The sequence below is a fragment of the Hylobates moloch genome, unplaced genomic scaffold, assembly GCF_009828535.3.
Source record: "Hylobates moloch isolate HMO894 unplaced genomic scaffold, HMol_V3 SCAFFOLD_327, whole genome shotgun sequence".
NCBI classification, from domain to species: Eukaryota; Metazoa; Chordata; class Mammalia; order Primates; family Hylobatidae; genus Hylobates; species Hylobates moloch.
The window spans coordinates 2,719-15,927 of NW_026652602.1; the positions used below are offsets into that span (position 1 = coordinate 2,719).

Here is a 13,209-nt window from a genome sequence, read left to right on the forward strand (position 1 = left end):
GATCACAAGGTCAGGAGTTCGAGACCAGCCTGGCCAACATGGTGAAACCCCGTCTCTACTAAAAATACAAAATTAGCCAGGCATGGGGGCGCATGCCTGTAATCCCAGCTACTCAGGAGGCTGAGACAGGAGAATCTCTTGAACCTGGGAGGCTGAGGTTGCAGTGAGCCAAGATGGTGCCACTGCACTCCAGCCTGGGCAACAGAGTGAGACTCTGTCTCAAAAAATAAATAAATAAAATAAAATTACTGGCCAGGTGTGGTGGCTCACACCTGTAATCCCAGTACTTTGGGAGGCCAAGGCAGGCAGATGACTTGAGGCCACGAGTTTGAGACCAGGCTGGCCAACGTGGCAAAACCCCATCTCTACAAAAAAAAAAAAAAAATACAAAAATTAGGTGGGCATGGTGGTGCCTGCCTGTAATCCCAGCTATTCGGGAGGCATGAGACTCTCTTGAACCCAGAAGGCAGAGGTTACAGTGAGCCGAGATCGTACCACTTCACTCCAGCCTGGGCAACAGGGCAACACTCTGTCTCAATAAATAAAAAAATAAAAATAAACATTTTTTTAAAAATAGCCATGTGTTGGCCGGGCGCGGTGGCTCACGCTTGTAATCCCAGCACTTTGGGAGGCCGAGGCGGGCGGATCACGAGGTCAGGAGATCGAGACCACAGTGAAACCCCGTCTCTACTAAAAAAATACAAAAAATTAGCCGGGCGCGGTGGCGGGCGCCTGTAGTCCCAGCTACTCGGAGAGGCTGAGGCAGGAGAATGGCGTGAACCCGGGAGGCGGAGCTTGCAGTGAGCCGAGATTGCGCCACTGCACTCCAGCCCGGGTGACAGAGCGAGACTCCGTCTCAAAAAAAAAAAAAAAAAAAAAAAAAAAAAAAAAAAAAAAAAATAGCCATGTGTGTTGGCATGCCTGTAGTCCCAGCTACTCAGGAGGCTGAGGTGGCAGGATCACTTGAGCCTAAGAGTTCAAGGCTGCAGCAAGTTACAGTCCCGCCACTGTGCCCCAGCCTGGGCAACAGAACAAGGCCCATTCTCTGAAAATCAAAATAAATAAATAAATTCAAAAGTTATTTTAAAGATGTAGGAAAAAGCTTTATGCACAAATAAAGCCATGTCTTTATTTTTTATAATAGTGAAAAATCAGAAAGAAGCAGATCCTTAATAAGGAACTGGCAAAAATAACAATATGGTATAACCTACTGAAATAAATGCTGCTATTAAGTCATGCATCTTAAAATCATAATGCAAATAAAATGACATAAAAACTGTTCATAACATCATGAGAAATGAAAAATGAGGGTATAAAATTATGTTTTTTAAACCTTGGAAATAAAAAACATTGGTAGAAAATATACCAAAATTTTTACCGTTGGTTATGTTTGAACAATTGAAATGGATTTTCCCCTACTTTTTTCTCTGTGTTCCAAGTGTAACAAGAATATAGTACGGCCGGGCGCAGTAGTTCACACCTGTAATCCCAACACTTTGGGAGGCTGAAACGGACGGATCATGAGGTCAGGAGTTTGAAACCAGCCTGGCCAATATGGCGAAACCCCGTCTCTAGTAAAAATACAAAAATTAGCTGGGCATGGTGGCACTCGCCTGCAGTCCCAGCTACTTGGGAGGCTGAGGCAGAAGAATCGCTTGAACCCAAGAGGCGGAGGTTGCAGTGAGCCGAGATCGTGCCACTGCACTCCAGCCTGGGCAACAGAGAGAGACTCTGTCTCAAAAAAAAAGAAAGAGAGAGAGAAAAAGAAAGAAAGGAACAGAACATAGTGTAACAAAATCAAAACATTAAAAATATAAGGCCTAAAACACAACAGATTCAGTTGTCAAACTACTAACATCTTTATTTTGTCAAGATATTTAACAATATTAAAAAGTTCAGATTTCTTCATGGTCATGTCTTTTCCCAGCTTTTCAAAGATTCATTCAGTAGTAGAAACAGCCAAATGCTGCTACAACGCAGAATAAACTGTCCTAAAAAACAAATACAACACACACACACACACACACACACACACACACAATGTTAGTACTAAAGAGGGAATGAGAGCAGCACAGGCAATTGAAACTAACACCATCTCAGATCTTTCCAGTGTTTTCTTTCTTTTTTGAGACAGGGTGTCACTCTGTCTCCCAGGCTGGAGTGCAGTGGTGTGATCTCGGCTCACTGCAGGCTCGACCTCCTGGACTCAAGCAATCCTTCTACCTCAGCCTCCAGAGTAGCTAGGACCACAGGTGCATGGTACATTACTGGGCTAATTTTGTTTATTTTTTGTAAAGATGAGGTCTCACTATGTTGCCCAGGCTGTTCTTAAACTCCTGGGATCAAGCAATCCACCCACGTTGGTCTCCCAAAGTGCTGGGATCACAGGCGTGAGCCACCTCACCCAGCCACCAATTTTCAATCAGGAAGACTTTTTCCTTCTTCAAGAAGTGAAGGGTTTCCAGAGTATAGCTACACTACTGCTTGCCTGAGGGTAACTACAAAATTGCTTGCTAAAAGGTTAGGATGGGTAAAGAATTAGATTTTCTGAATGTAAAAATAAAATGTGAACTAATCAACTTTAGGTAATACATATTCATAAAATAATTATTCGCATATTTCCTGATTTATCACAGAAATAATGTATGAAATGCTTTGAGTTTCTTGGAGTAAACTGCATTACTCCTCCCAAGAAACCATATTATAAGTATCACCGATAAGAACAACAGGACCTTGTCATAAATTCTGGATAAAAGAAATAGTCTCTGGGTGTTTGTTCTTAATTGATAAAATTTACTGGTCCATCTTTTAGTTCAGAATCACAAAATGCTTTCCAGAGCCCAGTCAAATTGCTTAAAACACTTCTTAGGCACTTATTACAAGACTTCCACCTGCCTCAGGAACTCCTGAACCACTAACCTCAACTCCAGGCTGGTAATGATGGGATCAAGTACCTGATGATTAACCAAAAGCAAAATTCTTTGGTTTAGCCCAGCTCCCCTGCTCCTTGGGTGGACAACTCTGAACTGTGTTCTACCACAGTGCTGTGATAAAGGACCTGCTTTGTTTTTAACTTCCGGTCCTTCATGGAAGGATGCTTTTGTAAAATGCAATAAAAATAGATAACTCAGAACATGAAATGAAAAAAAGGAACACACAAAATACAGCCCCAATTTTTTTCTTAGATTCATTGCACAAAAGATTACTTTGTCAAATTGCTGTAAGAGTTTTTTTTTGTTGTTTTTTTTTTTTTTTTTGAGACGGAGTCTCGCTCTTTCACCCAGGCTGGAGTGCAGTGGCGCGATCTCGGCTCACTGCAGGCTCCGCCCCCCGGGGTTCACGCCATTCTCCTGCCTCAGCCTCCCGCGTAGCTGGGACTACAGGCGCCTGCCACCTCGCCCAGCTAATTTTTTGTATTTTTAGTAGAGACGGGGTTTCACCGTGTTAGCCAGGATGGTCTCGATCTCCTGACCTTGTGATCCGCCCGCGTCGGCCTCCCAAAGTGCTGGGATTACAGGCGTGAGCCACCGCGCCCGGCCTGCTGTAAGAGTTTCTAAACCAACGGTTATACTCAATGTATTGCTCACCTCATCATGGACCTGTACAGATCACACAGTGGTGCTGGTCTGTGCACCCCACTGTGAGTGGCCTGTTCTACAGCACCACCCAGAGTTCTCCAACAGGACTGAGCCCTGTCATCCGCAGCAGTTTTCCGCTCAATACCACATGATTTTCCCTCCTCTCATTTCCTCTGCCTCTACTCATGTTTCCTGGAATCTCCCAAATAAAGTGCTTTTTTTTTTTTTTTTTTTTTTTTTTTTGAGACAGAGTCTTGCCCTCTCGCCCAGGCTAGAGTGCAGTGGCACGATCTTGGCTCACTGCAACCTCCACCCTCTGGGTTCAAGCAATTCTCCTGCCTCAGCCTCCGAAGTAGCTGGGACTACAGACGCCCACCACCTTGCCCGGCTAGTTTTTGTATTTTTAGTAGAGATGGAGTTTCACCATGTTGGCCAGGCTGGTCTTGAACTCCTGACCTCAGGTGATCCACCCACCTCGGCCTCCCAGAGTGCTGGGATTACAGGTGTGAGCCACCACACCTGGCCTAAAGGTTTTTATTACATATTTGTTCATTTGAGTATTGAGTGGCCCCCACTGGATGTTAATAGGCAGAAACCATGCCTGTCTTATTCATCATTTTATTCCTAGCCCCTCGAGTGCAGAAGCTGACACATAATAGGAGCTCAGAACTATTTGTTGAATGAATGAATTGTATCATCTAAAGATGCATTTTCTGGCTGGGCCCGGTGGCTCATGCCTATAATCCCAGCACTTTGGGAGGCCAAAGCAGGCAGATCACCTGAGGTCAGGAGTTGGAGACCAGCCTGACCAAATAGTGAAACCTTGTCTCTACTTAAAAATACAAAAATTAGCTGAGTGTGGTGGCATGCACCTGTAGTCCCAGCTACTCAGGAGGCTGAGGCAGGAGAATTGCTTGAACCTGGGAGGCAGATGTTGCAGTGAGCCATGATGGTACCACCACTCTCCAGCCTGGGTGACAGAGTAAGACTCCGTCTCAAAACAACCGCCACCGGGTTCAAGCAATTCTCCTGCCTCAGCCTCCTGAGTAGCTGGGATTACAGGCATGCGCCACCACATCCGGGCTAATTTTGTGTGTGTGTGTTTTTAGCAGAGAAGAGGTTTCACCATGCTGGCCAGGCTGCTCTCAAACTCTTGACCTCAAGTGATCCACATGCCTCCCAAAGTGCTGGGATGACAAGTGTGAGCCACCCCGCCCGGCCTCACTCTCTTAATGTACTCAATCTAGTTTCTGTTCTACTCTAACTCTGACTCTATGTATTCACAACCTGGGAGTAGATGAATAGAGGATGCAATCATTTCTGGAGTAAATATAAAATAATAACTTTAATGAAACCTTTTTGTGTGTGTGTGTGTGTGTGTGTCACCCAGGCTGGAATACAGCGGCACAATCTCGGCTCACTGCAACCTTCACCTCCGGGGTTCAAGCGATTCTCCTGCCTCAGCCTCCTGAGTAGCTGGGATTACAGGTGCCCGCCACCATGCTCAGCTAATTTTTTTTTTTTTTTTTTTTTTTTTTTGAGACGGAGTCTCGCTCTTTCACCCAGGCTGGAGTGCAGTGGCGCTATCTCGGCTCACTGCAGGCTCCGCCCCCCGGGGTTCACGCCATTCTCCTGCCTCAGCCTCCCGCGCAGCTGGGACTACAGGCGCCTGCCACCTCGCCCAGCTAATTTTTTGTATTTTTAGTAGAAACGGGGTTTCACCGTGTTAGCCAGGATGGTCTCGATCTCCTGACCTCGTGATCCGCCCGCCTCGGCCTCCCAAAGTGCTGGGATTACAGGCGTGAGCCACCGCGCCCGGCCACTCAGCTAATTTTTATATTTTTAGTAGAGACAGGCTTTCACCATGTTGACCAGGCTGGTCTTGAACTCCTGACCTCAGGTGATCTGCCCTCCTTGGCCTCCCAAAGTGCTGGGATTATAGGCATGAGCCACCATGCCTGGCCTGAAACCTCTTTTTAAAGATTCCTCTTTATTTTTGCTTAATTTTAATAAATGGCTTTAAGATAAAGTAATAAATTTTATTACTAAAAGAAAAATTACCTTTGCTCATGGAATCCCTGCCATCCACATTTGTTTGCAACTTAGCAAAGTGTGATTGGTTCAAATGAACAAATAAGTGATGCTAAAATTTTAGTTATAAATTATTACTTTAATAAGGATTATCGGGATTGAGTTTTAGAACACAGTGATTTATGGAGGAAGTGGCTAAAAATAATGTTTAAATAATATGCTAACTAAATAATATGCTATTCAGAAATTCAAACCCATGAAAAATTATGTCATATGTAAACATGTAAGTTTCCTTGCCTATAAGCAGCACTCTAGGTTTCTGCTTTAGTAACACAAAAACTAACAGTAAAATCATTTCATTCAGAAGTCAAAGATGAATGACAAGACTGCAGTGTCTTTCCACCCTAATCAATAGTAAGTAGTTTGACTTGCAGTGCCCACGTCCTTAGAAAGGGGAAAGAGGTTTCCAAATACACTTACATTCATGAAAACATCATGAGTATAGTTGTCAGTGTCAGCATCCCAGAAACAGCGAGAAGCCATGCTAAAAAATCCAAGAACGAAGAATTATCAGCAATCTAACAAGGACCTAAACGACACATATCTGCCATGAGAAAAAGTGTTCCTTAATACATTCTCATAGATCTGTACTTCCAAACCTTTCACAGGTTGGTACCCACAGAATATTGTATTTGTACCAGAGAGTATACTGGGTAAACCAGAGAAGCTAGAGTCAGATGAAGCTGTTTGCAACTAGAGGTGACCAGCCAGGGACTCTGACAGCCTCAGACCCTACCTCATGGCTACAGGGATCAATACTAGAGATTTGTGTGTGACTTTTAATGAGTTCAGCTCCTGCACAATAACAGGACAAGGAAGGCACAGAAAGAGCCCAACAGATTTAGTCCAACCTGATCATTTTATAGAGTCCCAGAAAAAGGAGCAAACTCCAAACTACAATTCAAACTTCTAACTAATTATATCTCCAGAAATATCTCTACAGAATGCTAAACTACCTCGAAATTGGCTATTCTCCTCTCTGCAATTCTTGGATAAGAAAAAAATATTAGTCAAAATAAAAGCCAATTAAAAATGGAAACAACTTAAATGCCCAATAGGACTGGATTGGTAAATGAAATTATGGTATTTCTCAGGATCTGGGAGAATTTTTTTAAAAAAGAAAAAAGAAATAATGATGTTTTCTGGCAATGAAATTCTATGTAGACCTTAAAGAAAAGTTTTGCAAGACACAGTGACGTGTCCCTGTAGTCCCAGCTACTCAGGAGGCTGAGACAGGGAGTATCATTGGAGCCCAGGAGTTCAGGGCTGTAGTATGTGATGATCACACCTGTGAACAGCCACTGCACTCCAGCCTGGGAGACACAGCAGGACCCTGGCTCTTAAAAAAAAACAATTCTGCACTTTGGGAGGCCAAGGCGGGCAGATCACGAGGTCGGGAGATTGAGACCATCCTGGCTAACACAGTGAAACCCCATCTCTATTAAAAATACAAAAAATTAGCCAGGCGTGGTGGCGGGCGCCTGTAGTCCCAGCTACTCAGGAGGCTGAAGCAGGAGAATGGCATGAACCTGGGAGGCGGAGCTTGCAGTGAGCTAAGATTGCACCACTGCACTCCAGCCTGGGAGACACAGCAGGAACCTGGCTCTTAAAAATAAAATTCCAAGAACATGAAAAGCTATTCACAATATAATGTTGAGTGAAAAAAATAGGCCGGGCATGGTGGCTCACACCTGTAATCCCAGCACTTTGGGAGGCTGAGGCGGGCGAATCACCTGAGGTCAGGAGTTCAAGACCAGCCTGCCCAACATGGTGAAACCCCATCTCTACTAAAAATACAAAAATTGGCTGGGCGTCGTGGCACACACCTGTAATCCCAGCTACTTGGGAGGCTGAGGCAGGAGAATCACTTGAACCTGGGAGGTGGAGGCTGCAGTGAGCCAAGATTGTCCACTGCACTCCAGCCTGGGCGACAGAGTGAGACTTTGTCTCAAAAAATAATAATAAATAATAATAAGTGAAAAAAAAAATTACAAATGTTTTACATTTCTATTAAACATATGTGTATGATTTATCATGCAAACACTTATTGAACACTTACTTACTTTGTGCCATTCACTAGTCGAAGTGTTTTACGTGTATTAACTCACTGAATCCTATGAGGTACTATAATTATACCCATTTAGTGAATGTGATAACTGAGGATTAGAGAAATCAAGTGTACAAGGTCATACAACTAGGTAACAAAGCTTGGCTTTGAACCCAGGCAGTTCACAACCCATAACTACAGAGAAACATATACATATACCTTATATTATATTGGTTCTTTTTTTTCCTGAAACAAAAGGTCTCACATATTTATTACTGAACCCAGCCTACTATCGCAGGGCATATAAACAAAGAGAAAAAATATATTCCCAATAAAACACGTCCAACTGTTCAGACAGTGGTGACATTTTCAGCTTGCTATAGTAAGATGGCCGTGACCGTGATACAGCGTGAATATGTGTGGCAGCTCATGTGCAGTTCCTTATACACCCAGCTTGGCTTTTCTGCAATGTCTCCTTTCCAGCTGTGCCTGATTTTATTACCAGTTTTCAACCAGATCCACTGGAGAATGGGACGATTTGGCTTTTGTTTCTTGGCCGGGAATCACTTACTCTTAAAAGACTTGTGAGAAGACATGACAAGAAGCAGAATCAAGCACGCACCACAAGAGAAAGAGAGAGAGTTGTTTTTTTTTTGTTTTCTGAGACAAAAATACAAGATAGTGAGACCCCAATTCTTTTATGTATTTATATTTTATTTTTATTTTTTGAGAGGGAGTCTCACTCTGTCGCCCAGGCTGGAGTGCAATGGCACAATCTCAGCTCACTACAACCTCCACCTCCCGCGTTCAAGTGGTTCTCCTGCCTCAGCCTTCCGAGTAGCTGGGACTACACACGTGCACCACCGCGCCTGGCTAATTTTTGTATTTTTTGTAGAGACAGGGTTTCACCATGTGGGCCAGGCTGGTCTCAAACTCCTGAGCTCAAGCAATCGGCCCACCTCAGCCTCCCAAAGTGCTGGGATTACAGGTGTGACCTGGAAGAGGTGTAATGGTACAGTTTGTAGCAGGCTAATAATGCTCCCACCAAGAACAGTAAGAAAAGTTGGATAAAATGAATCAGGGAGCTGCCAAAGCAAACAGGCCTAGAGGAGCCAAAATTCCAGAAAGAGGTGAACTCTAGGAGGTAAGCTGATACTCTGCAGCAGATTTTTTACCTGGGGGACTTGCCAATTCAGGGCACAGGGCTAGATGCTGAGAATCTGGGCCTTGCCCAGAAAAAGAACCAATTACTGAGGGAAGATTTAACTAGTAGGAGAGTTGGCAGTCTTTACTTTTTAAAAATTTTTTATTTATTAATTTTACTCTGAGACAGAGTCCTGCTCTGTCACCCAGGCTGGAGTGCAGCAGCATGATCTCAGCTCACTGCAACCTCTGCCTCCCTAGTCCAAGCAATTCTCATGTCTCAGCCTCCCAAGTAGCTGGGATTACAGGCATGCACCACCATGCCTGGCTAGTTTTTTTTTTGTTGTTTTTTTTTTTTTTTTTTGAGATGGAGTTTCACTCTGTTGCCCAGGCTGGAGTGCAGTGACGCAATCTTGGCTCACTGCAACCATCACCTCACGGGTTGAAGCGATTATCCTACCTCAGCCTCCCAAATAGCTGGAATTACAGGTGCCCGCCACCAGGCCTGGCTAATTTTTGTATTTTTAGTAGAGACGGGGTTTCACCATGTTGGGCAGGCTGGTCTCGAACTCTTGACCTCAAGTGATCCGCCCACCTTGGCCTCTCAAAGTGCTGGGATTACAGGCATGAGCCACCGTGCTTGGCCCTAATTTTTTGTATTTTTGGTAGAGACGGGGTTTCACCATATTGTCCAGGCTGGTCTCGAACTCCTGAGCTCAGGCAATCTGCCCGCCTTGGCCTCTCAAAAGTGGTAGGATTACAGGAGTGAGCCACTGTGCCCAGCAGAGTCGGCAGTCTTAACAAAGTTAAGAAGGTAAAATCAGATTCTGGAGGGAAGAAGATCCCATAAAAAAGGAGTTTTACTCAGTTCTACTTAGAACTGAGCATATCACATGGTGGGTTTTCTTTTCAAGACATGCTGAATTCAGGCCGGGCACGGTGGCTCACGCCTGTAATCCCAGCACTTTGGGAGGCTGAGGCAGGCGGATCATGAGGTCAGGAGATCGAGACCATCCTGGTTAACACGGTGAAACCCCATCTCTACTAAAAGTACAAAAGTTAGCGGGGAGTGGTGTCGCACACCTGTAGTCTCAGCTAACTCACCTCGCTTAAACCCGGGAGGTGGAGATTGCGATGAGTCGAGATTGCGCCACTGCACTCCAGCCTGGGCGACAGAGCGAGACTCCGTCTCAAAAAAGAAAAATATATAAACTGAAGCGCAGAGAGGAAATAGAAAAATCAGAAAAAAGCATAAAAGACATGTGGAATACTGAGAAAAGACCAAACATACATGTAACCTAAGTCCTACAAAGAGAGCAGAGTGGATGCAGCAGCAGCAGTGTTTTAAAAGAGAACGGCCACCTCTAGGGCCCCGCGCTTAGTTTCTAATGCCATTCTCCAACACACTGAACAGGGGCTCCTTGGAGAAGTGGCTGAATTCTAGGCTTGGGGCAGGGAATGAACACAATGGAGCTTCTGATAGTGCTAGAAAGTAAGGAAGTGCTCCAAAAAAGCCACAGTAGTAGAGTCAGTGGGACACAGGAATCAACTGAAAGCTCTCAATGGCTGGAACAATTAGAACTACAAAATAAATAAAGTAGTACTGAATAATCATCCAAAGTGTAAAATATCCATGAGTCCATGTTGAAATAAATGACAGAATACATAAATAAATGGGAGAGGAGAGACAAATCTCCTGTGCTGAAAATTCCAAATAATTTACGCAGATACGATGCCCTCGAGGAGGTGGGTCATAACTCCCTGCTCTTTCAGTGTGGGCTGCACACAGTGATTCCCTCCTAATGAGCACAGGACGAACACGGAGGAAATGAAACCGCCTTTTCAAGATGATGACTGAGACACTGAAAGAGATCCAACTTAGCCAACTCCATCTTGCTTCTAACCTCCAAGCTGTCCTTGTTCATTCCTGGGCGTAGCTGAACTAACTTGGGGGGAAACTTAGTTTATAGTTTATAGTTTAAAACAAAGACGATAACGGCCCTTTCCCAAAGCAGACCTCCTTCTTGCCTGGGGACTAGACTAACACTAGCCACAGGATTAGAAATTATGGTTTAGGAGCCATGCAGCTGGAGGCTACAAGATTCTGACCCTCCCTAAACTGCTCCTAAGATCAGTGCTTGAGATATTTTGCAGATCCTGCACTTGATGGATCAGCTGGCACCACCCAGATGGATAAACTGGCTCATCTGACCTTGTGGCCCCGACCCAGGAACTCACTCAGCGCAAGAAGACAGCTCTGAGTCCCTATGATTTCATCCCTGACCAATCAGCACTCCCGGCTCACTGGCTCCCTCCACCCACCAAGCTGTCCTTAAAAACTCTGCTCCCCGCCTGGCGCGGTAGCTCACGGTTGTAATCCCAGCACTTTGGGAGGCCGAGGCGGGCGGATCACGAGGTCAGGAGATCGAGACCACGGTGAAACCCCGTCTCTACTAAAAAATACAAAAAATTAGCCGGGCGTGGTGGCGGGCGCCTGTAGTCCCAGCTACTCGGAGAGGCTGAGGCAGGAGAGTGGCGTGAACCCGGGAGGCGGAGCTGGCAGTGAGCCGAGATTGCGCCACTGCACTCCAGCCTGGGCGACAGAGCAAGACTCCGTCTCAAAAAAAAAACAAAAAACTCTGCTCCCCAATGCTCAGGGAGGCTGATTTGAATAATAATAAAACTCCAGTCTCCCGCACAGCCGGCTCTGCGTGAACTACTCTTTCTCTATGGCAATTCCCCTGCCATGATGAATCGGCTCTGTCTAGGCAGCAGGCAAGTGAACCCACTGAGCAGTTATAGAAAGAGTAACTTTATAGTGAAGAAACCTGAGAAGCATCAGCTCAGGCAGGGAGTCAAAGTTCACACGAACAGTAACATGTCATGTTGACAGTATGTACCATTGATATATGACGGGAATGGCGTCTTACCTCTGTGATCTTCCTTCCAAAAACCTGTAACCCCAGACTAATCATTAGCAGAAAAATCTCAGTGGAGGAACATTCTACAAAATACCTAACCAGTACTCCCCAAAAATCTCAAGGTGATGAAAAATAAGAAAGTCTGAGAAACTGTTACAGCCAAGAAGAGCCTAAAGAGACATTTAATGTGGTATCCTAGATAGAATCCTAAAGTAGAAAAAGGACATTAGGAACAAACTAAAGAAATCAGAACAAAGCTTTATTTGATAACACTGTATCAATATTGGTTCATTAATTATAATAAATGTTCCATACTATGTAGATGTTAACAATAGGGAGTCCGGGTGCAGTAGATCATGCCTGTAACCCCAGTGTTTTGGGAAGCCGAGGCAGGAGGACTGGTTAAGCCCAAGAGGTCAAAGCTGCAGTGAGCCATGATTGCACCACTGCACTCCAGCGTGGGTGACACAGCAAGAACTGTCTCAATAACATAATTATCATTCTTATAGTAATAGGGGAAACTGGGTATGGAGTATATGCTAACTCTGCAACTTTTCTATAAATCTAAAACTATTTTAAAATAAAAACCTGATTTATTTATTTTTTTTTTTTTTAAATTTTTTGAGATAGAGTTTCACTCTGTTCCCCAGGCTGGAGTGCACTGGCGTGATCTCAGCTCACTGCAACTTCCACCTCCCAGGTTAAAGCAATTCTCCTGCCTCAGCCTCCCAAGTGGCTGGGGTTACAGGTGTGCACCACCATGCCCGGCTAATTTTTTGTACTTTTAGTAGAGATGGGGTTTCGCCAGGTTGGCCAGGCTGGTCTCAAACTCCTGACCTCAAGTGATCCACCCACCTCGGTCTCCCAAAGGGCTGGGATTACAGGTGTGAGCCACTGCACCTGGCCAAAAACTATTTTTTTTAAACAAAGATAATGGCTAAGAATTTTCCCAAACTGATAAAAAAATCAACCTGGCTGGGTGCAGTGGCTTACACTTGTAATCCCAGGACTTTGGAAGGCCGAGCATGGTGTTGGGCACCTATACTCCCGGCTACTCAGGAGGCTGAGGCAGGAGAATCTCTTGAACCCGGGAGGCAGAGCTTGCAGTGAGCCAAGATCGCACCATTGCACTCCAGCCTGGGCGACAAGAGCAAAACTCCATCTCAAAAAAAAACAACAAAAAAATCAACCCATAGATTCAAGAGACTCTGAGTGCTCCAAGCAGAATAAATATAAAGAAAGTAATAGTGGCTAGAGAGGACATATCATCTTCAATTGAATAATAAAACTTACAGCTGACTTCTCAACAGAAACAATGGAAACTAGAAGACAATGTAATCACTTATCTACCTAGCTACCTACCTACCCACCCACCCACCCACCTACCTACCTACCTACCCACCTACCTACCTACCCACCTACCTACCTA

At 44.8% G+C, this 13,209-nt stretch overlaps 1 protein-coding gene across 2 annotated transcripts in view; it reads right to left on the bottom strand.

Annotated features, from left to right (window-relative positions):
• Positions 1–1,835: 1,835 nt before the first annotated feature.
• LOC116464245 (dynein light chain Tctex-type protein 2B-like) overlaps positions 1,836–13,209 on the bottom strand; it is a 22,968-nt gene continuing 11,594 nt past the window's right edge. For both annotated transcript variants that reach the window (XM_032147545.2, XM_058435022.1), the window contains exons 4-5: positions 6,090–6,153; positions 1,836–1,991 (exon numbers count right to left, since the gene is read on the bottom strand). In XM_032147545.2, the coding sequence (XP_032003436.1) occupies positions 1,944–1,991; positions 6,090–6,153 (112 nt within the window). In that variant the 3' untranslated portion in view covers positions 1,836–1,943. The remainder of the gene's footprint in view (positions 1,992–6,089; positions 6,154–13,209) is intronic.